This window comes from Malassezia japonica, chromosome 1, assembly GCF_029542785.1.
Source record: "Malassezia japonica chromosome 1, complete sequence".
Taxonomy (NCBI): domain Eukaryota; kingdom Fungi; phylum Basidiomycota; class Malasseziomycetes; order Malasseziales; family Malasseziaceae; genus Malassezia; species Malassezia japonica.
In genome coordinates, this window is record NC_083370.1 from 1,117,517 (window position 1) to 1,143,947 (window position 26,431).

At 63.4% G+C, this 26,431-nt stretch overlaps 16 protein-coding genes across 16 annotated transcripts; 6 read left to right on the plus strand and 10 right to left on the minus strand.

The window, feature by feature from the left end:
* Positions 1-58: 58 nt before the first annotated feature.
* On the minus strand, positions 59-3,078 carry MJAP1_000628 (P-type Ca(2+) transporter; the record flags this gene model as incomplete). The annotated part of the gene is made up of 2 exons (XM_060264595.1): positions 59-2,922; positions 2,961-3,078. 2 exons carry the CDS (start codon positions 3,076-3,078, stop codon positions 59-61), a joined length of 2,982 nt encoding a protein of 993 aa, XP_060120578.1.
* Positions 3,079-3,188: 110 nt separating this feature from the next.
* MJAP1_000629 (uncharacterized protein) lies at positions 3,189-3,538 on the plus strand (the record flags this gene model as incomplete). Its single annotated transcript, XM_060264596.1, has 2 exons — positions 3,189-3,244; positions 3,271-3,538. The coding sequence occupies 2 exons, from the start codon at positions 3,189-3,191 to the stop codon at positions 3,536-3,538; spliced, it is 324 nt and encodes a 107-aa protein (XP_060120579.1).
* Positions 3,539-3,654: 116 nt separating this feature from the next.
* FBA1 (Fructose-bisphosphate aldolase 1) lies at positions 3,655-4,779 on the minus strand (the record flags this gene model as incomplete). The annotated part of the gene is made up of 2 exons (XM_060264597.1): positions 3,655-4,620; positions 4,669-4,779. 2 exons carry the CDS (start codon positions 4,777-4,779, stop codon positions 3,655-3,657), a joined length of 1,077 nt encoding a protein of 358 aa, XP_060120580.1.
* A 237-nt stretch (positions 4,780-5,016) lies between these two features.
* On the minus strand, positions 5,017-5,751 carry MJAP1_000631 (uncharacterized protein; the record flags this gene model as incomplete). Its single annotated transcript, XM_060264598.1, has 6 exons — positions 5,017-5,044; positions 5,085-5,221; positions 5,244-5,379; positions 5,402-5,529; positions 5,552-5,695; positions 5,722-5,751. The coding sequence occupies 6 exons, from the start codon at positions 5,749-5,751 to the stop codon at positions 5,017-5,019; spliced, it is 603 nt and encodes a 200-aa protein (XP_060120581.1).
* Positions 5,752-6,247: 496 nt separating this feature from the next.
* Positions 6,248-7,772, plus strand: MJAP1_000632 (uncharacterized protein; the record flags this gene model as incomplete). The annotated part of the gene is made up of 2 exons (XM_060264599.1): positions 6,248-6,253; positions 6,309-7,772. The coding sequence occupies 2 exons, from the start codon at positions 6,248-6,250 to the stop codon at positions 7,770-7,772; spliced, it is 1,470 nt and encodes a 489-aa protein (XP_060120582.1).
* MJAP1_000633 (uncharacterized protein) lies at positions 7,773-10,505 on the minus strand (the record flags this gene model as incomplete). The annotated part of the gene is made up of 1 exon (XM_060264600.1): positions 7,773-10,505. The coding sequence occupies one exon, from the start codon at positions 10,503-10,505 to the stop codon at positions 7,773-7,775; it is 2,733 nt and encodes a 910-aa protein (XP_060120583.1).
* Positions 10,506-10,553: 48 nt separating this feature from the next.
* Positions 10,554-12,222, plus strand: ELP3 (histone acetyltransferase; the record flags this gene model as incomplete). The annotated part of the gene is made up of 2 exons (XM_060264601.1): positions 10,554-12,177; positions 12,203-12,222. 2 exons carry the CDS (start codon positions 10,554-10,556, stop codon positions 12,220-12,222), a joined length of 1,644 nt encoding a protein of 547 aa, XP_060120584.1.
* Positions 12,223-12,247: 25 nt separating this feature from the next.
* Positions 12,248-14,462, plus strand: MJAP1_000635 (uncharacterized protein; the record flags this gene model as incomplete). Its single annotated transcript, XM_060264602.1, has 2 exons — positions 12,248-12,557; positions 12,580-14,462. The coding sequence occupies 2 exons, from the start codon at positions 12,248-12,250 to the stop codon at positions 14,460-14,462; spliced, it is 2,193 nt and encodes a 730-aa protein (XP_060120585.1).
* A 40-nt stretch (positions 14,463-14,502) lies between these two features.
* Positions 14,503-15,693, plus strand: rna1 (Ran GAP Rna1; the record flags this gene model as incomplete). The annotated part of the gene is made up of 1 exon (XM_060264603.1): positions 14,503-15,693. The coding sequence occupies one exon, from the start codon at positions 14,503-14,505 to the stop codon at positions 15,691-15,693; it is 1,191 nt and encodes a 396-aa protein (XP_060120586.1).
* Positions 15,694-15,697: 4 nt separating this feature from the next.
* MJAP1_000637 (11beta-hydroxysteroid dehydrogenase) lies at positions 15,698-16,717 on the minus strand (the record flags this gene model as incomplete). The annotated part of the gene is made up of 1 exon (XM_060264604.1): positions 15,698-16,717. The coding sequence occupies one exon, from the start codon at positions 16,715-16,717 to the stop codon at positions 15,698-15,700; it is 1,020 nt and encodes a 339-aa protein (XP_060120587.1).
* A 73-nt stretch (positions 16,718-16,790) lies between these two features.
* On the minus strand, positions 16,791-17,888 carry MJAP1_000638 (uncharacterized protein; the record flags this gene model as incomplete). Its single annotated transcript, XM_060264605.1, has 1 exon — positions 16,791-17,888. The coding sequence occupies one exon, from the start codon at positions 17,886-17,888 to the stop codon at positions 16,791-16,793; it is 1,098 nt and encodes a 365-aa protein (XP_060120588.1).
* Positions 17,889-17,920: 32 nt separating this feature from the next.
* MJAP1_000639 (uncharacterized protein) lies at positions 17,921-18,834 on the plus strand (the record flags this gene model as incomplete). The annotated part of the gene is made up of 2 exons (XM_060264606.1): positions 17,921-18,791; positions 18,830-18,834. The coding sequence occupies 2 exons, from the start codon at positions 17,921-17,923 to the stop codon at positions 18,832-18,834; spliced, it is 876 nt and encodes a 291-aa protein (XP_060120589.1).
* Positions 18,835-18,899: 65 nt separating this feature from the next.
* FMO1 (monooxygenase) lies at positions 18,900-20,438 on the minus strand (the record flags this gene model as incomplete). Its single annotated transcript, XM_060264607.1, has 1 exon — positions 18,900-20,438. One exon carries the CDS (start codon positions 20,436-20,438, stop codon positions 18,900-18,902), a length of 1,539 nt encoding a protein of 512 aa, XP_060120590.1.
* A 148-nt stretch (positions 20,439-20,586) lies between these two features.
* Positions 20,587-21,985, minus strand: CK1b (non-specific serine/threonine protein kinase; the record flags this gene model as incomplete). Its single annotated transcript, XM_060264608.1, has 2 exons — positions 20,587-21,606; positions 21,629-21,985. The coding sequence occupies 2 exons, from the start codon at positions 21,983-21,985 to the stop codon at positions 20,587-20,589; spliced, it is 1,377 nt and encodes a 458-aa protein (XP_060120591.1).
* Positions 21,986-22,306: 321 nt separating this feature from the next.
* Positions 22,307-22,616, minus strand: TIM8 (Mitochondrial import inner membrane translocase subunit tim8; the record flags this gene model as incomplete). The annotated part of the gene is made up of 3 exons (XM_060264609.1): positions 22,307-22,345; positions 22,377-22,401; positions 22,426-22,616. The coding sequence occupies 3 exons, from the start codon at positions 22,614-22,616 to the stop codon at positions 22,307-22,309; spliced, it is 255 nt and encodes an 84-aa protein (XP_060120592.1).
* Positions 22,617-22,671: 55 nt separating this feature from the next.
* Positions 22,672-26,157, minus strand: POL5 (DNA-directed DNA polymerase; the record flags this gene model as incomplete). The annotated part of the gene is made up of 1 exon (XM_060264610.1): positions 22,672-26,157. The coding sequence occupies one exon, from the start codon at positions 26,155-26,157 to the stop codon at positions 22,672-22,674; it is 3,486 nt and encodes a 1,161-aa protein (XP_060120593.1).
* Positions 26,158-26,431: the final 274 nt, after the last annotated feature.

The following is a 26,431-nucleotide window of genomic DNA, read 5'->3' on the forward strand; positions in this document are numbered from 1 at the left end:
CTGTAATATATATGTTTGTAATTGTCTGGTACAATGCATCTTCCTTTTTATCCATGGTCTACATATTCTTCTTTGCGGCGACGTGGCTCGACGGCGCAATGGAGCGGCGCGCAAATAACTTGCACACCTCGTCCAGGATCACCACAGGGAAAGAGATGACAAGCACGGCCAACCACTCGTCCTTGTTCAGCGGCGTGATGGAGAAGAGCTCGCGGAAGTACGGCACGTAGAGGATCATCATGTGCAGCGCCATGGACAGCGCAATGGCACCGACCAGCCACCAGTTCTTAAACGGCGGGTGCGTGAGCAGACTGTCGACTTCCGAGAGCGAGTTCAGCGCATTGAACATTTCGATCGTCACCAGAATGCTGAGACTAATCGTCGACGCACGGTGCGCCGAGACATCGTGGAACATCTCACAGCCAATCTCGGGGAAGCGCGCAGCGCACTGGTGGAAGTGCGTCAGCTGGTAGAAGGAGATCTGGGGACCCTCCTGGTAGAACATGAACCACCACGCGTAGCCAAACACGGTCGCAACACCGACAAAGGAGCCGATGAGCATGTAGCGCACAAAGAGCCAGCGCGACACCAGGGGTTCGTCGCGCTTGCGGGGCGGCAGACGCATCACAGCACCGTCGGGGGGGTTGAAGCCGAGCGCAGTCGCGGGGAGACCATCCGTGACGAGGTTGACCCACAGCAGTTGCACAGGAATCAGCGCCTCGGGCATGCCAAGCAGCACGGTGAGGAAAATGCTCACCACTTCACCGATGTTGGACGAAATCAGGTAACGGATAAAGGACTGGGTGTTGTTGAAGATACTGCGGCCCTCTTCGATCGCCGACACGATTGTCGCAAAGTTGTTGTCGGCAAGGACCATGTCCGCCGCGAGCTTCGCAACGTCCGTGCCGGTACCCATCGCCACACCAATGTCGGCGCGCTTCAGCGCAGGTGCATCGTTGACACCGTCACCGGTCATCGCCACCACCTCGTTCTGCGCCTGGAGCAGATCGACCATCTGGCTCTTGTGCGAGGGCTCCGTGCGTGAGAGAAGCACGGCATGCTTCGCCACCTCCGCCTTTTCCTTGTCGCTCATCATGTCCAGGTCGCGGCCCGAGAAGGAAAGCTTCGAAAGGTCACCATGGCCGTCAAACAGGCCAATCTGGCGACAGATCGCCTCGGCCGTGTGCTGGTTGTCACCAGTGATGACCACGACACGCACGCCGGCATCCATGCACTCCTTGATCGCGTCGCGCACCTCGGGGCGCGGGGGGTCACGCATACCGACGATACCCACTAGCGAGAGGTCCTGCTCGAGCTCTGCATAGGCGCTCGGCTCGATCGGGGCCAAGGGGTTTGCCACCTTCACGTCGCGCACACCCACCGCGAGTGCACGCAGGCCGTCGCGGCCGTACTCCTGCAGTTTTTCTTGGAGCGCACTGCGCGTCTTGTCGTCCAGCGGGCGGCGCGTGTTGCGGTCAACATAGACGTGCGTCGCGCGCGAAAAGACCGATTCTGGCGCGCCCTTGACCAGTAGACGAGTCTGCTCGCCGTCGCGCACCAGCGTAGACATCAGCTTGCGGTCGCGCGAGAATTCGAGGGTAAAGAGGCGGGAAAGCTGCTCGGTGTACTTGGCCGACACCGCGTTGGCACGCACGGCCGGCTGCGTCGCCTCGATCTGGACTTGCTGCACGGCATCGTGGTGCCCGACCTTTTCGACGAGGGTCTTGAGCGCGGCCTCGGTGGCCTGGCCGAGCGCCTTGTACTGACCGCTGGCGTCGACAGCGATCTTGGCGTCGTTGCACACAGCGCACGTCTCGACAAGCGCCTGCATCGCGTTACCGTCCCGGTTGAGGTGCTTGATGGGCTGGCCGTCGGCCAGCGTCAGCTGGCCGTCCGGACCGAAAGACGTGCCAGACACGTTGTACTCCGTCTGGAAGTCGGACGCGAGGCAAACGCGCGTCACACTCATTTGGTTCGTCGTCAGAGTACCCGTCTTGTCCGAGCAGATGACCGTCGTCGAGCCGAGCGTCTCGACACTCGGGAGGTGGCGCACAATCGCGTTCTTGCGCGCCATCTTTTGGGTGCCGAGCGCGAGACAGGCGGTAATCACAGCAGCAAGACCCTCGGGAATAGCGGCGACAGCGAGCGCGACGGCAATCTTGAAGTAGTACATCGCGCCCCGCAGCCAGCCCTGGTGCACCGGGTCGTAAAAGTTGCGCACGTTGACAACCCAAACCAGAATACAGATGACCATGATGGCCTTGGCCAGTAGCTCGCCAAACTCGTCGAGCTTCTCCTGGAGCGGCGTCTTGCTGTCGCTCTCCTGGCCGATCTCGGTATGGATGTTACCAATGGCAGTCTGCGAGCCGGTGAGCACGACAAGAGCCAGACACGAGCCGCTAACGATGCTTGTGCCGCAGAACAGCAGGTTGGTCATGTCCTGCTTGACGGCGCGCTTGTCCGGAACCACGTCCGTGTTCTTGTAGACGCTCTCCGACTCACCAGTGAGGATCGCCTGGTCAACTTGCACGCTCGACGAGCGCAGCTCGATGATGCGGCAGTCAGCTGGCACGCGGTCGCCGGTCGAGAGGACCACGACATCACCCGGGACCAAGTCCACGGCGTTGATACGCGCCGTCTCACCGTTGCGGTTCACGATGGCCTGCTCAGGCGAGTAGGCGCGCAGAGCCTGAATTGACTGGTCAGCGTTGCGCTCCTGTAGCACACCGACAGTGGCATTGGCGACGAGGATAAGGAAGATGACACTCGGCTCGACGAGGGCGTTTGCGAGGCTGCCCTCGTTCTCGATGAGCGCAAGGACAAGAGAGACAACAGCAGAACCAAGCAGAATAATCACCAGCTGGTCCTGGAACTGCTCGAGGATGAGTTTCCAGAGCGGGGTCGACTCGTCCTCCTCCAGCTCTGACCGTTAGCACCGCTCGCATGAGCCACCCACGTACCGTTCGGTCCATACTGCTTCTGCGCTTTTGCCACCTGCTCGCTTGTAAGTCCCTTCTCCGGGCTTACGCCGTAGTGGCGCAGCGCATCCTGCACAGAATAGGTCCAGGCTTGCTCCATGGCAGTGCGTACGCAACCACTGTTGGCTCGCGCCACGAATCTTCTTGGTACACGTGGAAGGTGTCTGTCACGTGACTACATCTTCCGGCGCTGTCGTTTGTCTCAACGCCATGTCTTTTCTAGGGGCGTTCCGCCCGAGCAGCACCGCATTTGGCGGTCTTTTGTGGTACGTTGTTTGTCCTGACACGATAGGAAGAACCCGTGGCGCCTTTCTGGTACGCGCAAGTCGCGCGTCCGCCAGCGCTTGCGTGACGTGGACACGGTCATCGAAACGGTGCGGGCCAGCGGCGTGGAGTGCCACGCTCTGACCACGAACCTCGCCCTGCCGAAGGAGAATGAGATGCACCCTCGCGACAAGTACACCGTCTTCTCGCCCAAGGGTGTCGACTTCCGCAAGAGCGTGCACAAGGTCCCGAAATGGACGCGCAAGTCGCTGCGCGTGAACCCCCGTGGTTTCTAAAACGTCGATCGATCGCTTCGCCCCGTGGCATGCCTTTTGCCACCTATACCACGCAAGAAGGGATGTAGTAAAAATTCACTTATTGAATATTCTCTACCGAGTGAGTGGCTCTACATTTAGAGCTGGTTAGCCGACTTGAGGTCGTCGAACGCCACGATGCAGCGCTTGACCATGGTCTTCTCACCCTCACGGAGCCAGACACGGGGGTCGTAGAACTTCTTGTTGGGCTTGTCCTTGCCCTCGGGGTTGCCGACCTGGGTAAGGAGGTAGTCCTTCTTGTTGAGGATGAAGTCACGGATACCCTCGAGGTAGGCCCACTGGGTGTCGGTGTCGACGTTCATCTTCACCACACCGTTGACGACGGCAGTGGCGATCTCCTGCTTCTCCGAGCCCGAGCCACCGTGGAAGACCAGGAACACGGGGTTCTCCTTGTCGGTCTTGGTCTGCTCACGGACGTAATCCTGGTGCATGCGCAGGAGCTCGGGACGGAGCGAGACGTTGCCGGGCTTGTACACACCGTGCACGTTACCAAAGCCAGCAGCAATGCTGAAGTTGGGCGTGATGGCGCTGAAGGCCTTGTAGATGTCCCAGATGTCCTCGGGCTGGGTGTAGAGGGCCGAGTTGTGGACGTGCTCGTTGTTCACACCGTCCTCCTCACCACCAGTGATACCGATCTCCATCTCGAGCCAGACACCGATCTTGGCCATGCGCTCAAGGTAGTGCAGGCAGGTCTGGATGTTCTCCTCCTTGGGCTCCTCCGACAGGTCGAGCATGTGCGAGCTGAAGAGGGGCTCGCCCGTCTTCTGGAAGTACTCCTCGTCGGCGGCGAGCATGCCGTCGAACCAGGGGAGAAGCTTCTTGGCGCAGTGGTCCGAGTGCAGGATGACCGGGACACCGTAGTCCTTCGCCACAGCACGGATGTAGTGGGCGGCGGCCACGGCACCGGCAACCGAGCCCTGCTGCTTGTCGTTGGCAAGACCCTTGCCAGCGAAGAACAGAGCACCACCCTGCGACAACTGGAGGATGACGGGCGACTTGGCGTCGCGGGCAGCCTCAAGAGCCGAGTTGGCAACCGACGAAGTCTGTCACACGTGTTAGCCTTCTGCGCGAATTGCGGGGGGGATACATACCGTCACGTTGAAAGCGGGGATGGCAAACTTGTGCTCGCGAGCATAGTCGAACACCTTGTACACGTCCTTGCCAGAGACGACGCCAGGGGGGGTAATGTCGAGCAATCCCATGATAGTTACAGTCGAAGTTGTGTGGTACGAACGATCGGCTTCCCCGCCCGTGTCCACCTCCCTACGCGGCGCCGGTCCCCTAAGCCTTCCGTCAGCACCCGGCGCCCTGTGCACGTCCACGCGCTGGCATTCTTCCTATACAAATGCCTATTGGCGGGAATACGTTCGATCAGGTGTTCCATGTGGAGAAAGGCCGATCATACGCAGCTAGATGCACAGGCAAAGGAAACCAACACATTACAGGCCCTTTGCATAGCTGCCCTGTCTGTGCGACGGTCAGCAGGCTGCAGGTACACAATACGTACTCATAGAACTGCTGTAGCTCTTGCACAATGCGCTCCAGCGAACTAAGCCACTCGTTCAGCTGCGCATTCACACGGTCAGCCGGCGAGCCGAGCTTTGCGTAGAAATCCTTGCGATAGGGGCACGCCTTCATAGCGAGCTACATGAGTCAGGGCACGTACCGTAAAGATGGGGCGCACCACAATGCTGTGGTGCTTGCGCAGCGAGGCTTCGTACGCCTTGGTAAAGCTCACACTCAGCTCCTCGCTGGGGTTTTCAAGCGAGCGGCGGAGCGCCTTGGCCGTAAAGTCGAGGCCGCTGCATTAGCACAGATACGTACCGCAGGAGCCACAGGAGACCCTCGGTTGCGGTGCGCTTCTTATCGCCCGGCTGGCCCTCATTCCGGACCAGCAGTTGGAGCGTGCCAGACGTATCGGGGCCGGTCGCAAGCAGGCGCGTACGGATTTTCTGGGTGAGCCAGGCGACCTACCGCAATGTTGCCGTTCATGTCGTTCTGGACCACAGTAAAGGCACTGCTGCCCAGCAGGTCAAAGAGCGACACGACGCCCTCCGTTGCAGAAATGAACTCGGACGTCGAGACACCATCGCTGGTGATCGGGACGTTGCTATAGGTCTGGGCGTGAGCCTGTGGGCACGTACCTTCGCAAGCGTATCAAAATACGTCGCCATCGTGGTCAACCGCGCTCCACGTCGCTGGCCGTGCACGAAGCTCGTTTGGCACGTGACAATAGCGCGCACGCTTTTCCTGGAGCTTTTCCTACGGCGACCATCGCCGGCGCAACGCAGAGGTAGGTTGGTCGTGGCTGTGTGCTCGCAAGGATGAAACAAATATACACAGACCTGATCTGATCCCTTCGGGGAGGCGAGGACTACCTATATTGCCTATTTTTGCTGAGCTTGCACACAGCCGCTCTTGTTTTGGCATGCAGACGCTAACGAGTAGAACGGGATTGGATCGCTATCGTAGCATGGCATAGTTTGTACAGAAAAAAAGGGGGAGATCAGAGACTGTTGCTCGATGGGTCGCCGACACCACCTTGTCCACCTCGCCTCCAGCTCGGATTGCGCAAAATCGCCCAATTTTTCCATCGGCCGAGGAACGCGTTCCACCTCCTGGTCGCCCCACGCCAACCAGTCTCGTCGCGATGAGCGAGGGGGCGGAGGCATGGCGGTGCGCCTCCTGCGGCGCATCGTTCACTCTATCCTCTTTCAATACAAATCCTCAGAATGACCCCGTCGAAGTAGCGCGTGGCGTCGCGAACCGTGGCAACGCGACGGATCGGGGCGTGCCCTCCGATATGCTCTCGTCGTCGCTGCAGGAACAGGATGCCGTGTGCGACCGGTGCATGCGCGATATATCTGCGAGCATCGCGTCGGGCAACCCGGTGGCAAGTGGTCCGAACCACCACTTTTACAACACCTCGGCGATGACATCGACACTTCCCCGCAGTCGCGCCGAATGGGACGAGGCACTTGCACGCGAGTTCCAGCCGTTCATGCCGATGGCCGAGAACATGCCGCGGCTGACGCTGCGCTACGGCGAGAACCCGTTCCAGCAGAGCTTGGCGGGCGACGCACCCGACCCCGCCCGCCGGGGGATCGACGGTGGGGACGCTCGCCAGCCCCGCTCGCCGAGTGTCGAGACCGCGCGCGAGATCTTGTCTGATGCGGGCGACTCGCAGCACGGTATGCTCTCGTCGCAAGGCAACGTCCACGACCTGCTCGATGTCCTGCTCCACGACGCAGGCGACAGCGACGGGACCAACTTTGGCCCCTGGCTCATGGCGCGCAAGCGCTTCAGTGCGCAGGCCCTGCGCGATACGCACGCCGACTACACGCCGCACTCGCGCAAAGCTGCTGCGCGTGCCGAGCGCAAAGGCGTGGCGGCGGCGAACGAGCCAATTTGGCAGGATCCGTACGCGCCGGACATGCCCCGCGACGTATCCTACCGGCGCGTGCGCCCCTCGTGCCGCGGGTGCCTGCACCCCGGCGCGGTGTTTGTGGGATCGCAGCGCAACGGGCGCAGCAGCTACCAGGTGACGGTCGAGATCACCAACGTCGATCTGAATGCCTCGACCCTCGGTGGATATCTCAAGATCTGTGGCCTGACGAAAGAGTGGCCCGAACTCACGACCTACTTTGACGCCGAGATTATCGGCCGCGACTTCCACTTTGTGACCGGCAAGTGGGACGCGACCGAGGCGGACGACATCAAGCACTGGTCGCGCTTCCCCGAGTTCCGCACGCTGCGCGAGCAGCTCGAGCGGCTCGATGCGCCGTTTGATCCTGCCGAGCAGCCGGTCGTCTTTATGCGTTGGAAAGAGCAGTTTCTCGTGCCGGACCACCGCGTGCGGAATATTAACGGCGCGAGCTTCGCCGGCTTCTATTATATCTGTGTCGCACTGCAGGACGGCGACCTGCCGCCGTCCGAGGCGCACGTCGACCTGCTGCCCCACCACGCACGGACGCTGTCGGAGGACGCCGAGATGGCGGATCCCGCGGCGTCCGCGTGTGGCCGGGCACCAGAAACGGTGCCTGACGAGGAGCCGATGGACCCGCTGCGTGCGCCGTCGACGCGGCATCGGGGCCATATGCGCGGCTTCTATTTTCACGAAAACTCGGAGCCCTACCAGGAGCTCTCCCTGGAGTACATACCAGCGCTCTCGAGTGGCTTGTTTGAATTCCGGTAACTATTCCTCTTCCCCTTCCAGTGCATCGGGAATCTGGCGGTATCCCCGTGAACGCATGCACAAGTACACATACGCACCGCCCGAACATAATGCAACAACTCCCAATAGCCCCACGAGTGAGAACCAACCCCAGCGGAAGAACCAGCCGGGGAGGTACGGCTCGATGACGCCGTCGAGCGTAAAGATGCCGCCGGCACACAGCGCCTCGTGGCACGCCTCTTGGTCGTACACCGAGCCAAAGTCGAGGACGTGGGCATAGTGGCGGTGGCCGGACGTGCCGCGCGTGCCGAGCACTCCCACGACGTAGCCGAGCGCGTCGGCGCTCGGGCGGCTGACGCGCCGGAACGCAAGCGCGCCGTGCTGGCTGGTTCCCCCTTCGCTCTTGTCGAGGAGCGAGACGTGCACTGCATCGTCCTGCAGCGAGATGGGAAGGCGCAGCGGCGACGCACGCCGCTTCTTGCCGCAGTCGTCGACAAGCAAAATGTGCTGCGCGACGAGCGTCCTAAGCAGCATCTCGTCGCTCTCATAGTGCGTCAGGTTCATACGTGCAAACGCGGCGTCGGTCGGCACGAGGAGCACCGTCTTTTTCGCGCAGCGGCTGCCGGTGTCGTGCGGCACTTCGCGGTCGAGCACCCAGTCGAAGCCGGTGCGCCGAACCAGGCGCAGCATCTCGGATGCGTTTGCGGCCCGCAGCAGCTTCTCCATCGAGATCGAGAGCTCAGGGGGATAGGACACGCGGTCGATGCTGTGCAGCACGCCCGTCTCGGTCAGGCGGTCGACCACTCTGGACTGCGCGACGTGCTTATCGGCCCACTGCGCCTCGATGCGGCCGCGCGCAATGCGCAGGTGCACCGTCTCGTTCGTGTGTGTCGAAAAAGGCGCCCATTCCGTGCCGAGTGTGTCGTTGTAGTGGATGCCACGCACCGCATGGTACTGCAGCACGTTTGCCATGTCCTCCCTGCTCTGCTTCGCCGGCAGCAGCAGGTACTTGGTGACGAGGCCGAGCTCGGCGAATGCCTCGTCGTGGGGCACGAGGTAGGTGGTGTTGGGCACCGTGCGCAGCGTGTCTTGCATGCCCGACGCGCGCGCCGCCGCGACGTACGTCGTGAGTGAAGACGCTGCGGCGGCCGATACGACGCTGCCCGGCACCGGCAGCACGTCGGACGCGAGGTACATGGTCGTATTGCCCGCGCAGATCGGCGCCGAGTCCATCGCGACGCCGCCGAGCGTCGTGTTGGCCGCCGTGTGCTCTAGCACGATGCGCTGTGCGCCGCCACCGAGCTGGGGCGTGTGCAGCTCTGTGGAAAGAAGGCGCTCCTTGGTGCCGTTTGGGAGGTGGCCCGGGAGGATATGGTACAGGAGGAGCTGCCGCAGCTCGTGCATGTCCGGCTCAGGCGCAGCGTTGTCGAGGTGCGGTGCGTTTTGGACGACCAGTGCGCTGCGGCGCTGTGCGTCGAGCCAGCGGTCGAGCGCCTCGTCGGACGGTGCGACGATCGTAAATGCGCCTTGCGGCGCCTCCTCGCGCGGCGGCTCGTGGGGATCCTGGTTGACATAGTGTGCGAGGCCCGTCTCACGCAACAAGCGCACAAACCGCACTGCACGGAGGACCAAGAGGTACTTTTCCGGGGTCATGCCGAGGTCGCCAAACGGCAGGTGCAAATCGTCTACTGTGTGCACCACGCCATTCTCCGTGAGGATATCTTCCTCGACGACGCGTGCGCCGCCGACATCAATGGTGCCGTCCTCGGCCCGCACATGCATCTCGCCGCCGAGCACGGTGGTGAGGTCCACGTCGTGTGCGTCGCGCAGACGGTACGCGTACCCCACCTTGCCGCTCCCGAGGCCGATGCTCGACGCGTGCCACGCAAAGAGCTTAAGGCGGTCCTCGTCCGCCTCGGCCCACTGTCCGTGGATGTACTCCTGCTCGAGCGGCGACAAAGCCTCGAGTGCATTTTCCGACGGGAGGAACATGGTCATGTGTGCCGTCGTCGAGAGTGTGTGCAGTGTCTTGTTGGAGAGCTGCGAAAAGACACGCGCGACCTGCGGCGCCGTCTGCAGGAGCGCCATCAGCGTCGGCGGCAGATCGAGGATCGCATCGGTGACCATCACGACGCCACGCGATGAGCTGCGGTCTATATCCGTGACTGTGGCACCGCCGCGACCTTTTGCGTCGACGCCGACCTTGGTCGTGCGCCCGTCCTTGGCGATGCGCAGCAGCTGGCCGTAGCCCGCGAGCAGTCCGCCTTGATCCTCTGCCCCCGGGTGCGGCGGCCCGTTGGGCGGCTGCGGAATCGGCCCCGGGCGTGTGGGCTCCTCGAGGCGCTTGCGCGACGGAAAATGGAGCGTCTCGTGCAGTTCGATGCCGTTCCCGGGCTCGGAGAGCGTGTAGTTCACGACGTGGTACCAGAGCTGCTGGCGGAGCGCCGCGTGGATATTGTCCGACGGCTCGTCCTGGAGCGCCTGGCGCCAGAACTCGGCACGTAGCGAGTCACCCTGCATCGCTTGCTCGAACGCGGCATTGTTCGGGGCAAAGAGCGTCATGCCCGTCTGCCCCTCGTCGAGCTCCTGCATGCGATTCAGCGTAGGCAGCAGCCGGGTGCGCTGCAGCAGATGGACAAAGTGCGAGAGGTCGCGGCGAGTGCTAATCACATCCACGAGATTCCTCGAGTCGGCGTGCACGCCGCACAGCGCGGCCGCCACGCCGGCCACGGCCCACCACCCCGCGGTGCGCATCGCGATGGACTGTGCGTGCTGACAAAGCGAAAAAAAGCTCTTGCCGCGATGGGCGTGTCGACGGCATCGACGTCGGCAGAGTGCCTGCTGCGCGTCTGTGCGGATATTGCCTCGCAGCTTGTCCAGGCGCATGAAGAGGCGCGTCCTGTTTCTCTGAATGCGATCCGCGCCGCCGCCTGCAAAAAGCACGGCTACGGTGGCGTGCCCCGCCTGACCGATATTATTGCGGCGATTCCGGACCAGTACCGCAAGGTGCTCGTGCCTGCGCTGCGTGCCAAGCCCGTGCGCAGTGCCAGTGGTATTGCGGTGGTTGCGGTGATGTGCAAGCCCCACCGCTGCCCCCATATTGCGCTCACGGGCAACATTTGCGTATACTGCCCTGGCGGCCCCGACTCCGACTTTGAGTACAGCACGCAGTCGTATACCGGCTACGAGCCGACGTCGATGCGTGCGATCCGCGCGCGCTATGACCCGTATGAGCAGAGCCGTGGGCGTGTGCAGCAGCTGCGCGAGCTTGGGCACAGCGTCGACAAGGTCGAGTACATCATCATGGGCGGCACGTTTATGAGCCTCTCGGAAGAGTACCGCAACCAGTTTATTGCGCAGCTGCACAATGCGCTCAGTGGGTACACTGGACTCGATGTGGACGAGGCGGTGCGCTTCTCCGAGCGCGCGCAGACCAAGTGCATCGGCATCACGATCGAGACGCGGCCGGACTACTGTCTGCGCCCGCACCTGTCGCAGATGCTGCGGTATGGGTGCACGCGTCTCGAGATCGGCGTGCAGAGCGTTTACGAGGACGTGGCGCGCGACACGAACCGCGGGCACACGGTCAAGGCGGTGTGCGAGACGTTCCAGCTCGCCAAGGACGCTGGCTACAAGGTCGTTGCGCACATGATGCCCGACCTGCCGAATGTCGGCGTGGAGCGCGACATGGAGCAGTTTAAAGAGTACTTTGAGAACCCCGCCTTTCGCTCAGACGGCCTCAAACTCTATCCCACGCTCGTCATCCGCGGAACCGGACTGTACGAGCTGTGGCGCACCGGGCGCTACAAGAACTACACGCCGTCGTTCCTCGTGGACGTCATTGCACGCATCCTCGCGCTCGTGCCGCCGTGGACGCGTGTGTACCGCGTGCAGCGCGACATTCCCATGCCCCTGGTCTCGTCGGGCGTCGAGAACGGCAACCTGCGCGAGATGGCGCTCGAGCGCATGCACGACTTTGGCGTGACGTGCCGCGACGTGCGCTACCGCGAAGTCGGCCTGCACGAAATTCATACCAAGGTGCGCCCCGACGAGATCGAGTTTATCCGGCGCGACTACACGGCGAACGGCGGCTGGGAGTCGTTCTTGTCGTACGAAGACCCCGAGAAGGATATCCTCGTCGCCTTGCTGCGCCTGAGAAAATGCTCCGAGGCAGGTACCTATCGCCCGGAGCTGCTCAACGACGGCCAGTCGTCGATCGTGCGCGAACTACACACCTATGGCAGCGCCGTGCCACTCCACTCGCGCGACCCGACCAAGTTCCAGCACCAGGGCTTTGGCACACTGCTCATGGAGCAGGCCGAGCGCATCGCACGCGACGAGCACGGCAGCGCGAAGCTCGCGGTGATCTCGGGCGTCGGCACACGCGACTACTACCGCCGCCTCGGCTACGAGCTCGAAGGGCCTTGTACGTACCTCCTCCACTCACCCAGACATGACCAAGCGGCTCTAAATCACGTGTAGCTCCGACGGTCGCCATGGTCGCGCCCCCGGTCCTGGACGAGGTCCGGGATGTGTGGCTGCTGCGTGGCGGCACGTATGCATATTGTACCGTACAGATTACTCCATACCACCTTTGCCTGGTGCATGATGGCCGCACCGACACGCTCGATATCCCATTGATCGCGCACGCCCAGCGCGAAGCGTCGGCCCCCGCACAAGGCGCGCGGGGCGTGCGCTACCTGCTCGTGCTGTACCTCTGCACGCACGAGCAGTTTCTGCTGGGATTCAGCGAGGAAAGCGTGCTGCTGCGTGTCATGGAGAAGCTCAAAGAGGCCGCGAGCATCGGTACGTGTCGTGACTCATCCAGATTCCGTCGAGCGGATGTACGCGTTTTTCGAGCCGCCGGCGGTGCCGAGCGAGGGGTGGCGCCTCTACAATCCTGCGGCCGAGTTCAAGCGGCAGGGCGTCGGCTCGGTGAGCAAGGCGTGGCGCTTCTCGACGATCAACACGGGCTACGAGATGATTCCCACGTATCCTGCCCTGCTCGTCGTGCCGGCGCACATTAGCGACTCGACGCTGACGTACGCGGCCAAGTACAGGAGCAAGGCGCGCATTCCGGCGCTGACCTACCTGCACTGGTCGGGCCACGGGTCCATCACGCGGTGCTCGCAGCCAATGGTCGGCCTCAAGCAGAACCGCTCTGTCCAGGACGAGAAGCTGATCGAGGCCATCTTTGCGACACACCGCGCGGCCGACGGAAACGCACCGGAGCCGGTATACGGCGCGACGCCGACGAACCTCATTATCGATGCACGGCCCACGACCAATGCCATGGCCAACATCGCAAAGGGCGCGGGCACAGAAAACATGGAAAACTACCGCAACTGCAAAAAGGTATACCTCGGCGTGGACAATATCCATGTGATGCGCGACTCGCTGAACCGCGCCGTCTTGGTGCTCCGCGCGGATGCGCGCTCGGCCCTCGAAGGCCACGAGCCGCAGCCGGTCGACCAACTGGCGCTGCGCCGCTCCAACTGGCTCAAGCACCTGGGCGCGATCCTCGACGGGACGCTGCTGATCGTGCGCAACGTACACATCAATGCCTCGCACGTGCTTGTGCACTGCTCCGACGGCTGGGACCGCACCGCGCAGCTCACGTCGCTCGCGGCGCTGTGCCTGGATCCTTACTACCGCACCCTGCACGGCTTTGCCGTGCTCATCGAAAAGGACTGGCTCAGCTTTGGGCACCGCTTCCAGGACCGCAGCGGGCTCGTGGGGCTCGGCGCAAACAAATTTGACATGACCGTGCCGCAAAACGAACCCCTCTTTGACGCGGACGGGCAGGTGGTGCCAATCGATGATACCCTGGTCGAGACCGGAGGGAACAGCTCGTTTTGGGGCTTTACCAAGCACATCACAGCGCAGTTCCAGGGAAGCGCGGCTCAACAGCGCGCGCCCATCTTTCACCAGTTCCTCGACTGCGTCGCGCAGCTCCAAGCGCAGTTTCCGGAACGCTTTGCGTTCAACGGCGCGTTCCTCGCCGCGCTCCTGCGCCATGTCTATGCGGGCGACACCGGTACGTTTTTGTACAACACCGAGCGGGAACGGCGCATGCCGCGTGCCAACGGCCTCGCACCGGTGGACTGCACTCGCAGCGTGTGGGACCTCCTCTTCCAGGACGAGGTAGTGACACGCTGGGCCAATCCCCAGTACAACCCCAAGCTCGACGACCGCGACGCGCCGGGCGGCGATATGGGCGTCCTGTTTCCGGCCACGAGCCACCTGCGCTTCTCCAGCGATCTGTTCTGCCGGCCGTACGCGGAGCTCAATTCGCGCCTCGACTCCGAGACCGAGGAAAAGAAACGGCTCCAGGAACGCCTCGCACACGCAGGGCGCGAGGCCAAGGCGGATGTGCCGAGTCACGAGCCGGACGCGTTCGACGAGCAGCTGCAGGCTGCAACGACGCGCATGCGCTCGCTCTTTAGCGACGGATGGGGACGCGTCCAAGGCGCCATGCGCTCCGCCGGCCTCGAGCAGCGCGAGTCGATTCCAGTGGAGGCCGTCGCGCCCGCCTCGCCGCCGCCGCCGCCGCCGCCGCCGGCGCGGGTCGTCCCTGCAAATCCAGCGAACCCCTGGGCATACACCCCCCCGCGCCCAAAGCAAGCCGAGACGCCGCCGCCGCCCTCGCCACCGCCGCAGGCGCCCCCGGGGACCACCGCGGATCCCCTTGGCGCCTGGCAGGATTCGTAGCGTTTGTATATTTGGCCACGTGGCTTTGTTGGTTTCCCTCATGACGGACGCAACGGCGAGCGCCGCGGGCGTGTATGACCTGGTCGGCAAGAACCTGAAGCTGAACACGAAGGAGGACATTGCGCCCTACCTGGCCGAGCTCAACAAGATTGAGCCGCTGACCGAGGTGCACTTTGGCGGAAACACGTTTGGTGTTGGTGCGTGTGTTGCACTCGCCGAGACGCTCCGCACCAAGACCTCGCTGAAAGTCGCCGACTTTGCCGATATCTTTACCGGCCGCCTGATCACCGAGATTCCCGATGCGCTGCGTGCGCTGTGCGACGCGCTCGTCGACCATACCTCGCTCGAAGAGATCAACCTGTCGGACAATGCATTTGGCGGCCGTTCCGCGGAGCCGATGGTCAACTTCCTGACGCACAACCACAGTTTCAAGACGCTGAAGCTGAGCAACAATGGTCTCGGCGTGACTGGTGGCACGATTGTCGCCGACGCGCTCTACGCTGCGGCCCAGGAGCTCGAGAAGCAGGGCAAAAAGAGCGAGCTGCGTTCCGTGATCTGCGGCCGCAACCGCCTCGAGAACGGCAGTGCGGGCGCGTGGGCGCGCGCGTTTGCCGCGCACGGTGGCCTGCGCGAGGTGCGCCTGTACCAGAACGGCATCCGCATGGAAGGCGTCGAGGCGCTGTGCCAGGGCCTGTCCAAGTGTGCGGACCTCGAGGTGCTCGATCTGCAGGACAACACGGCGACGCTGCGCGGCTCGCGTGCGGTGGCAGCGGCGCTGCCGAGCTGGCCCAAGCTGCGTGTGCTGAACCTGTCCGACTGCCTGCTCAAGTCCAAGGGTGGCCTGCTGCTCTTTGACGCGCTGCACCAGGGCCACGGCAAGCAGCTCGAGGTACTCCAGGTGCAGTACTGCGACCTGAACCGCGACGCACTGCACAAACTCGGCAACGCGATCGAGCTGCACCTCGAGAACCTGACGCAGCTCGAGATCAACGGCAACTTTGCCGACGAGGAGGACGAGTGCATTTCCAAGATTACCGCGTCGCTGGCCAAGTGGGGCAACGACGATGCGCTCGACGAGCTCGACGAGATGGACCCCGACGGCGAGGAGGAGGAGGAAGACGAGCTGGAGGAAGAGGACGAAGAGGCGGAGAACGCGGAAACCGGCGAGAAGCCCGACGCGGCCGCGGACGCTTTGGCGGACGAGCTATCCAAGACGCATATCAACAAATAACTATCTAGTACCCATAGCGCCGATGCGCACCGCGCTCGACCAGGCCAGGAAGAAGGGGGAATAGAAGCCAAACGAAAAAGAAGCGGTAGGGCATCGGAACCACGCCGGTTACGCCGCGCTCGACACAGCGGACGACCGTCTCACCGACGTCGTGCGCGCTGAGCAGCTTCCCCTTCGACTGCGACGCTTGTTTCCGGTCGGCAGGGACGCCGATCGCAAGGCGCGTAGAGAAGGACGTCGCGACGGACGATGGGGCCATCACCACAAACTTGACATGCGCACGGCCCGCGACGTGCGCCTGCGACGCGCACTCGGCGGCTGTGCTGAGCACAAGCATCTGTTGTGCCGCTTTTGTCGCACAGTACAAGCCCCGCGTCGGTGCAGGGACGAGAGAGGCAAGCGAGCCAATCACCGCGACGTATGGTGCTTTCGAGTTCGTCTGTAGGGCGGGAATTAGGGCCGTGAGAATTAGGGCGGTGCTGGTGATGTTGGCGGCATTCGACTGCTGCATCGCGTCAGACGTGGCGCGGAGCCCTTCGAGCGTCGGCTCCTTCGCGGCTGGGTCGCTTAGGGGGTCGAGGCCCGCCATGCAAAGGAGTGGTTGCGTGCAGATAGCACCGAATACAATGTAGAGAGTGTCAATGCCCCCAAAGTCTTGGACGATGGCGGATGCGAGGCGCAGCACGTCTTCTTCGTCGGTGCAGTCCGCAACAAAGAGCTCAATGTTTTGCGCGCGCGTCTTGGCCGCCTCGGACTCCAGGCCTGAAATGAGTGCAAGCTTCACTTCGCGTAGCGCGTCGCTGCGCCGCCCCACGAGCATGATATTGTACGCGCCGCGCTCCAAACATTGCTGCGCGATCGCCGCGCCAATTCCATTGACGGACGACGCACCGAGAATCACGATGCGTTCTTCCGACGACGGAAGTATAGACTTTCGTTCATAGATACGGCGCAGGCGCTCGGCAACCCCATGCACGGCGGCCACCGCGCATGCCGTCGCCAGCGCCACGAGCCATAATTCCATAATTCTGGAGCGAAGGCTGGGGTTGGGGCTGACACCCCAACTGGCCCCTGCGCAAGTCACATGTCAATTACAGCTACGCTTTGGTAAAGACGAGGCGCAGGCCGTCGATCGCGAGGTGCATCGCGGGCACCTCGGCACACGGGTCGTCGGTGCCGCCCGAGGTAGGATGGAGGACGAAAGCGTTCTGAGCCTCGTTTTCGTCCGCGTTCCAAACCGGCGTCCACCAGTGTTCCTCGAGCGCAGGAGGGAGCGTGGAGCGGAAACAGCGCAGCGCGTGCACCACCTCTTGGACCTTGGCCTCGGTCGTGTGGTGCTCGACGCCGTGTGTGAGATCCACAAAGAGTGCTAAAGGCGGTGCAGGGAGCTTAGAGGCGAGCTCGAGGATGCATTGAATCGCCTGGGGAATCGAAAAGTGGCTCGCATGGCGCGTCATTTTTAGCGCATCCATCACCACGACCTCGCTACCGGCCATCTTGGCCATGGTCAGCGCGGGAATCGCGTGGCAGTCGCTCACGTAGCTCATCGAGTCGATGCGGAAGCCGAGGCACTCAAATGGGCGGCGCTCGGGGCCGACGAACCCGTGCTCGACAGGGAGGGGGAGGATCGGCACGCGATGCGGACCTGCCTCGAACGGCTTCTGCGCGTCAATGAGGTGCCAGCGCAGTGCGCCTACGTCGCCGCCGCCGGTAATGAACGAGGCGTCGACGAGGTAGGGAAAGGTACTCTTCACCGTAGCCATGCACTCTGCCGTGAGGTACACGTCGACATAGTCCTGGATGCACCCTCCCATCGTCCAGCCGCGCAGGTCGTCCAGGCCGAGGATCGCATCGGCATGGGCGTGCGTGAGGAGCACCGCATCGACGCGGCGCAGGCCGTGCTTCGGAAAGACATCAACGATCGACTCGTAGAACGACTTGCCGCAGTCGATCAGAATCGTACTCCGCTCCTCGGGGCGCCCGGGGGGGGCGCCGACGGCCACCGCCGACGTACACCGCCGGCGGTTCACGCTGCCGGGCCGCAGCGCGTCCGCGCACGTCGCACACGTATTCTTGGCCTGCGACCCATCAAGGATGCAGTGCACCGACGGGACTTGCGAGCTGGTGCCTGTCCCAAGAAAATAGAATTCGTCGAGCCACTCCGACGCCAGGGCCGGCAGCGCCGGAAAGCTCATGAGTCGTGTGGAGGAGGAAAATACGGCCGACCATGGCGGAGGCGTACCGCGTCCAGCGCACGTTCCAGGCGCACGCAGGTGCCGTGCACGTCGCGCGCTACAATGCGGGAGGCCGCTACCTCTTGACAGGAGGTGCGGACCAGCAGATCCACCTGTGGAACACGCGCGCAGACGCGCCGGACGAGCTCGATGCGAAAGGGCGCTCGGCGTGCATTCAGAGGTATAGCGCGCACTCGTACGAGGTGCTGTGCCTCGACATTGCGCCGGACAATACGCGGTTTGCGAGCGGCGGCCCGGACCGTGCGGCACTTGTGTGGGACGTGTCGTCCGGCCAGGTCCTGCGCCGCTTCAATGCACACACCGGCCGCATCAATGACGTGCGCTTCGCGGGTGCCAACGACGAGGGGAGCGTCTTGTGGGCGGCCGGCAGCGACACGGTGTGCCGCGCATACGATCTGCGTGCGGGCAATGCGTGGCGCCCCATCATGGAGGCCGATGAGGCGACCGATGCGATTCTGTGCCTCGCCATGTCGACGCCCACGACGCTGCACACGGCGTCGGTCGACGGCGTGCTGCGGACGTACGACATACGCAAAGGCGAGCTGCGTTCCGACGTAGTCGACGAGCCGATCACGTCGCTCACGCCGACCAAGGACGGGGGCGCGCTGCTCGTTTCGACGCTCGACTCGACGCACCGCCTGCTCGACATGGTCGACGGCTCGCTGCTACAGACCTTCCGTGGGCACGCACAGACGCAATTCCGATGCCACTCGACGCTCACGCTGAACGAGGCACTGGTGCTCGCAGGCGACGAGGGGGGGAGAGTGCATGCCTGGGACATGCTCTCGGGGCGCTCGGCGTGGCAGGCCAAGCCCGACTATTCGCAGAGCGTGCGGTACCGCCGTGCGCCGGACGCGCCGGTGACGATCCTGTGGACCGAGCGTAGCCCGGATGCGAATGCGCGCCAATTTGTATCTGCGGCGTCGTGCGGGACCGTGCATCTATGGGAGGCTAGTACTTGAGCTCCTCGTGGCGCAGCGCCTTGCCGCTCGTGCGGCGGTCGCGGCGCCACTGGCCAAACTGGTACCAGTGCTCGGGCGGATGCGGTCCGCCGCCTCGGCCGTCGCCCTGCTCAAGGTACGCTTCTTCGCCGGGGGGCCGTTGCCGGCTTTCCGGCGCAGGAAGGAGTGCGAGGAGTGCATCGTTGTACGCGATTTCCGACGCGGCGCCAAACGTAAAGTTGCGCCACACTTCAGGGCCGGGCGCCTGGCTATTGTCCTGGGGCACCCACCGCGCGGCGTCTGTGAGCGGCAGGTCCGCACGCACGCGCGGCAGCGGCGGGATCTTGTTCAGCAAGACGTGCGCCACGACTCTGCTCTGCATCTGTGTCAGAGGAAAGGGCACGATGCGATTCGGGAGCCCGAGGAAGCACAGGCCTGGCGCGTGCTTGTAAAAGAGGAGCCAGTCGTCCAGGTTGTCGAGGATCGACGCGGCGCGCAGCGCGGGTGCACAGTGCACGCCCGGCGTGCCGACCGGCGGGAGGAGCGGCGCGGCGTCGAACGGCGCGCCGTGCGTCGAAAAAGGGATCTGGTATAAAAAGCCCGTCGCCCACACGATCGTGTCGACGTGCAAGGTGGTCTTGTCCGCAAGCACCACGGACCCGTCGGCGTCCACGCGCGCGATCGGCCCGACGACGTGGATGCGCCGGCACCACGCGGGCGACGCCGGATCGCGGGGATCCAAGTCCACCGGCGGCGGCTCGTCTGGATTATGGTAGGACTGGTAGACCTGGACCGGCGGCGCGTCTTCGCACGCGCGCTGCCAAGCCTCATAGCCCGGAAAGGTGCGTACTGTGCCGCCGCACAGCTCGCGGGCAATGTCGCCGCCCGACGAGTTGTTCCCGACGATCAGCACCCTTTCGCCCCGAAAGACAGTCGGCGTGCGGTACCATGCGCTGTGCACCTGGCGCCCCTTGAAGTGCGCGAGGCCCGGGATAACAGGGACGTACGGCACGGTGCAGCGCCCCTGGGCGCACACCACGCCGTCGTACTCTTCGCAGCGCTCGCCCGACGCGCCGCGGCTCGTCACCCGCCATGCTCCGTTGGCTCGTGCGACGTGCACGACCTCGGAGCGGAAGCGCACGTACTTTTCCAAGCCGTGGTCCTTGGCAAAGGTTTCCAAGTACGACAGCACGTCCTTGCGCGCCGGAAACAGCGACCTTTGCGCAGGAAAGGGTGCGTCGCGGTATGCCATAATATCCGACGGGATATTCGTGCGCAGCCCGTCGTACATGGCGCTCGACGGCCGCAGCGGGTGCGCGGCCCAGTCGGCAAAGCCGGCGGTAGCATGCCGCGTGTCGCTCGGCACATGCACCGTGCACGGCCCCGGGTCGGCACAGTACTGCCACAGCCCTCCGAGGACGTTTTCGCGCTCAAACACGACGGGCCGTACGCCTGTCTCTCTGCCGACCTCTAGCAGCTGCTGCGCCATTGCCAGGCCCGCGCTCCCTGCACCGACCACGGCCACCCGCACGGGCCGCTCGCCGACCATGGTGGAGAAAAGGGCGCATTTTCCCCATCACGTCATTTGTGCAGTTCAGGTTCTTCGCAACTACAAGGATCGTATAGGGCGTGTGCCCGCCAGCCTACATGTCTCGAGAGTTTTCGCAGTGATACAGAGGATCGCATAGGAGATACCCCTACTCGCAGCGACACAACAAAAAGTCCAAAAAGCGCTGGCCGAACGAGCGGCGCTCTGGCGCGTGCTGCGCAGCGTACGCCGGGCGCTGGTAGTAGGCGTTGGGCGCCTGCGCACTCTCGCGGGCCTCTGTGCGCTTCGTGTCACGTCGCGCCTGGGGTGGGGGCCGGGTGGCGGGCGCATCGTCGTGGCGTGCGCTCGTCTCCTGTGCGGCGCCGGCATGGGGCGAGCGTACCGTCTGGCGCTGCTGCGTGGTGTTTTCGGCGAGGCCGGGGTAGCCCTGCTCCGTGCGGATCTCGGTCGTGCTGACGCCGGTCCCGAGGTCTGCTTGCGGCTTGAGTCGTGTATTGGCGGCCTGCGTCAATTGTGCGCCTGCACCGCCCTGCGCCGCCGTGCCGTTCTGTACGGCCTCGGTGGGGCGTTCTTGTGCGGGCTCGCTCCTCGCCTCGTTCTCCCAACCACGGCCATTGTTGAGGAGCATCCAGTCGTAGACGCCGTCCTCGACCTCGCCGCGGTTCTTGAGCACCTTGGTGAAGAGCTCGCGCAGGAAGTCGTAGTCGGGCGTCTCTTCGAAGCCGAGCTTGCGGACATAGTTCAGGTAGATGCCGAACTCCTCGGGGTAGCCGTCGCAGAGCTCCTTGATGGGCGTGCTCTGCTTCTTCTCGCCGATCTTTTCGTACTTTTGCTTGTTCGTAGCCGCCTTGAGGCCCTGCCACGGCAGCGAGCCACGCAGGAAATACAAAAAGACGTGTCCGAGCGCCTCGAGGTCGTCACGACGAGACTGCTCACGGCCCAGATGTGTATTGATACTCATGTACCGTGCCGTGCCGCTGAGGCTCTTGCGCTCGCGGTAGGGAATGTGCTGCTTCGTCTTGGGGTCCCGGTACTGCTTCGCCATACCAAAGTCGACCACAAACACGGTCTTGGCGGACTTGTTGCTGCTGCGTCCGATCAAAAAGTTGTCGGGCTTGATGTCGCGGTAGATCAGGTTGCGCTCATGAATCGCTTGCACGCGGGTAATCTGGGTTAGGCAGGTCACGTACCATCTGCTTCGCGGCCATCACCACGGTCTTGACACTGAATCGGCGGCCGCACAGGTCAAACAGATCTTCGAGCGAAGGACCCAGCAGGTCGATCACCAAGATGTTGTGCAGGCCCTCCTGGCCAAAGTAGTACACCTGGGGCACGCCAGCGCTCCCGCTGAGCACTTTGTACGTCCTATACTCATCACGCAGCTGCGGCGCATCGCTCTTGCGGGGCTCAAACTTGATCGCAATGCGCTGGTGGGTCAAGAGGTCGGTACCCTCGAAAATCACACCGAACGACCCCTCGCCGATTTTCTTGCCGACGCGGTAGTGCCCGCCCACGACATTGGAGCCACTAGAGTGAGAAGAGGCCATAATGGCACTGAAAGATGCAATGAAAATGAATCAAATGCTCCAATCTAACAGCCGCCAACGCCTCACAGGGGACTCTAGGATCCGGTCCGGCTCGTTTGTTGATGACAGTGCCTGATTGCCGCCCTGCACACTGCGCTGGGCTGCTCAGTCACGCTTTTGAATTTATTTTTCAATTTGCCACGCACAGGCGGGGGCCGTCGGCCGGAGAGCCCGTGCGGGGCCAGCGGTGGTCCAGCAGCAGCGAGAGCAGCGGCGCGAAGCACACTGGCTTCGAATCTATTCTGTTCTACGCATAACGTATGGGTATTCCGCAAGGCAGGTTTACGCGGCGAGGTCACGCTGGCTCTCGAGCTTTTTGACCTGGAGTTAGTTTTTTTTCGCAGTGACATACGATAAACAGCGACGTGTCCAGGAAACTGCGTCAGTCTAGGGATACGTACCGCTCCACGCAGTTGCTCAGGCACGCCTCCTCACCACGACCAAAGCGCGTGCCGATCGACGAGGTCACGCACTGGTCCCAGCAGCGCTCGGTGAACGCGTGCACGGTGGACTGCACACGAGCCTTGGACTGCTCGGCGTCCAGGAACGCGTTCATCTCTTTCTGGTCGGCTTCCGTCAGGTTCGCGCTCATCGTCTCGGTCGTGAACGTTAGGAAGTCGGTGGCGATGAGTTCACGTGACTATGTCCTACAGGCGCTTCGCCTTGGCCTTCTTGGCCGTCTTCTTGGCCGGCGCCGCAGGTGGGGCCTCGGCCTTTTCTGTGGGCGCGGCGCGCTTCTTGGGCTTGGGGGCACTGGCGTCGGTCTGCGTGGCGCGGGAAACGACCGCGGTCATTTCCTTCAGCATGCCGTGCAGCGACGTTGAGCTCTGGAAGCGCTCGGCGCTTTGCAGCGCCTCGAGCGCACCACGCAGCTCGTCCAGCGGCCAGCACTGGGCGACGTGCGCCGCAGAGTCGTCCGTAGCATCCGCAACACGCACCGTCACACGTACCGCCTGCAGCGCAAAGCGGAGCACCTCCTTGAGGCGCTGGGCGTTGAGAGCGTCACTCGTCGCGGCCGCACGCACAATGTCGAGGGCCATGCTGCGCACCTCGGCGAGGAACGCAAGCACCTCCTCGGCGCTCGCCTGGCGGGTGTCCTTCTGCTGCTGCTGCTGCAGAACGACCTGCAGCATAGACAGCGCCTGCATCTGCCGGAAGGCACGCGCCGCTTTGTTCTCGCGGCTGCCGTCGAGCAGCGCCTCGCGCAGCGCCCACCCGAGCTCGGGGAAGCGCCGTATCGCGTCCAGAAGGAACGCGGGGCGGACAGGCGACGCCTTGCGCTGCAAAAAGTCGCTCAGCGTCTCCTTGTAGAGCGCCAGGGGAATACGCACGCCAGAGGCACTGTTGCGCAGGAGCACCTTGGTATAGAACTGGCTCACAAGACCAGCGAGCTCGGAAAGCGAGGCGTCCTGCGACGCACGCACGTAGGCATGCATAGCACGCAGTTCATCGTGGACCAGCTCCTCGTCCAACTCGCCACGAGGCTGGTCTTTTGACTTGCAGATGCGGTTGCGCAGCACTTGGCTCGCGCGCGTCGCGACTTGCTGACTCACGTCGCCGGCGCCTTTGGCGAGCGCAAAGAGCGGCGCAGCAAGGCGCACGAGCAGCACACTCGCGCTCTGCTCCTTTGCGTAGATCTCGAGCAGGTCGAGGATTTTGTTGTGGAAGAGCGCCGTGTCCCGCTGGATCGCCTCGCGCTCCTTGCGCTTCGAGCTCGAGTGCTGCACAAAGATCTCGGCAAGCTTGTCGTCGAGCTGCGCCATTTGGTCGTCGTCAAAGAGCTCTTCTTCCTCGTCGTCATCTTCGGCCATGCCATTGTCGCGGAAGGCCTCTTCAATCTTGGAGCGGAGGATGGGGTCGACTTCAGCATCGGCGTCGGCATCGTCCTCTTCGTCGTCGTCCTCGTCATCATCGTCGTCATCGTCCACGTCATCGTCATCGTCGTCCTCGTCCACGGCCTCCTCGTCCTCTTCGTCGTCCTCATCCATGTCTTCGTCCTCGTCCGCATCGGGAGCATTCAGGCCCAACTGATCAATCAGATGGTCCAAGCTCTCGGCATTGAGCGAGCCGCTGAACGCGACAAACGCCTGGCTCGCCACGGCACGCAGGAACGACGACGAGAACTCCAAGAGGCCGATTAGCACGTCCATGAGCATCTCCATGGGGCTCACCGAGCCCGTCTTGCCCTTCTTCTTCTCCAGGAACAGGAGCTTGGAGACGTCGACAAGCGAGTCGACGAGGTCCGGCGACTCGTCCGTGTCTTCGTACGAGACGAGCATGACGGCCGCAAGCAGCGTCTCGACCGCGCGGATCTTGGCGAGCTGCTCGGGCTTGGACTCTTTCGCGGCGGCCTTGGCGAGCGCACGGAGCGTCGTCGAGGCAGCGTCCACACGCTCCTGGGCAACAGGCAGCGCAATGCCGCGGAACGCCTTGTCCTTGGCCATCTTGCTGAGGATGTCGTGCACTTCGAGGATCCACGGGTGGCCGTTCACCTCGGCGTTCTTGAGCTCGGTGAGGCATGCCTGGAGACGCAGGCGGCACAGCGCCTGCATCTCTTCCGAGAACGGCACCTGGGGTAGCTCCAGCACCGGGCTCCACGGGGCGCTCGGCGCCTTGGCCACCGCAAAGAAGCCAAAGCCCGCGAGGAACACGAGCACGTCCTTGATCCATGCGGTGGACTTGGGCACGAGCGAGCTGCGCACGAGTGCGAGCATTTGGTCGCACACCCACTGGCGCTGCGTCGTGGTATGCTTTGCGTCGTCCTGGTTGGTCGGCGCATAGGCGATGCTGCGCAGATAAGCGAGGTAGCGCTGGATGCCCGACTCGTCGAGCGACGACAGAATCGACTCGATCGTCTTGGTATGCGTGACCTTGTCAAAGTTTTGGCGGCCGTGCTCGCCCAGGAGCTGCGTCACGAGCGCAAGGCCCGCGGTAGGGTTGCGCTTCACTGCGTCGCTCACAAATGCGACCGTCTTTTGCGCCATCGAGTGCAGCAGGCGGTTCTTTTCCGTGAGCTGGTTGATCCACGTCCGCATCAGGTTCGGCGTGAAGAGGAACGGAAGCAGGTCGGCGGGCGCGCGCTGCAGCGTGCGGTGCAGGACCTGGAACCCCCACGACTTGCGCTCCGGCGACGCCTGGTTCGCAAAGAGCGACTCGTCGACGGCGATGCGGAAAAAGTCGGCAAACGGCGCGGCGCCCGACGGCGCGGTGCCGGCAAAGTATGCGTCGAGCAAGAGGTCCCACACGAATGGGAGGGTCGTGTGCCACGTCCCGCCCGTGGGCGGCGCGCCGTCCGCGTCGAGCGAGAGCGGCGTGGCCTCGCGCAGCGTGCGTGCGACGGCCGGCAGGTTGTTCGGCGCCAAGAGATTTGCGCTCTTGAGCGGCGACGGCACGCGCGCGTCGAGCCCGAGGCTCGGGTCGACGCGCTGGAGCGTGATCAGCAGCGCCAGGAGCTCGGGCGAGAGGTGCTGCGTCGCGCAGACGCGCTGCGCCGCCCACTCTAGCGCCTCTTGCGCCCACTCTGGGCGCTGCACGTTGTTGACGCCCAGCGGCTCGAGGAGCTGCACCAGCGCAAACCCGCACGACTCTGAGAGCCACGACTTGTACGCGGCGATCGCGAGGAGCACGTTGAAGCAGCGTTCAAACGTGCCGAGCGTCGAGCCTGCGCCGTACACGAGCCCCGAGCGCACCAGGGCGTAGATGCCAAAGAGGCGTGCAAACTGCACGTCGCGCACCTCTTGTCCGTTCATGCTGCCGTGCACAGCGGTGTGCTTGAGCAGCAAGACGAGGATATCCTGTGCGCTGACCGACTGCAGGTGTGAGAGAAGCTCGGCGAGCGCCACCGCGAATCCCGAGCGTGCATTCTCGCGCGGACTCGCGAGACCCCGCACGAGGCGGCGCAAAGCATAGCCCACTTCCGACGAGTTGTACTGGTCGATGCGCTGCTCGGCCGCGCTAGCCTCTTGGTCGCTCACAGCGCAAGGGTCAGCGACCGCATATTCTTCCGGGAGAGGCGCCTCGGCACTGTCATCGTGATGTGCCAAAAGGGCCTGAACGAGCGCATCGGACGCGTCGATACGCGCCTCTTTGTCTACGCCTGCGAGGCCCCAAAAGAGCGCCAGCGTGCTCCCCATGTCCTTGCTGCGAGAGCGCGTGGTGGAGCCAAATTTTTTTCGGCCTGCGCGTGGCACGAGAGGAGCACGTGGCCCTGCATATGACGTAGCAAGCGGGTCCGCCTGCGCGCGTGGCCGCGCGCGTGGCCGCGCCTGCAGCCGCGTAACCGTGGCGAACCAACAGAGGCGCGTGTAGAATTTCCAACAAGCGCGCTGTTGGTCCGCAGCGCAGCCGTGTTTGACAGAACTGGATCCGGTGGTGACCGACGGGCGATTGTTCTTTGCGCCTTTGTGT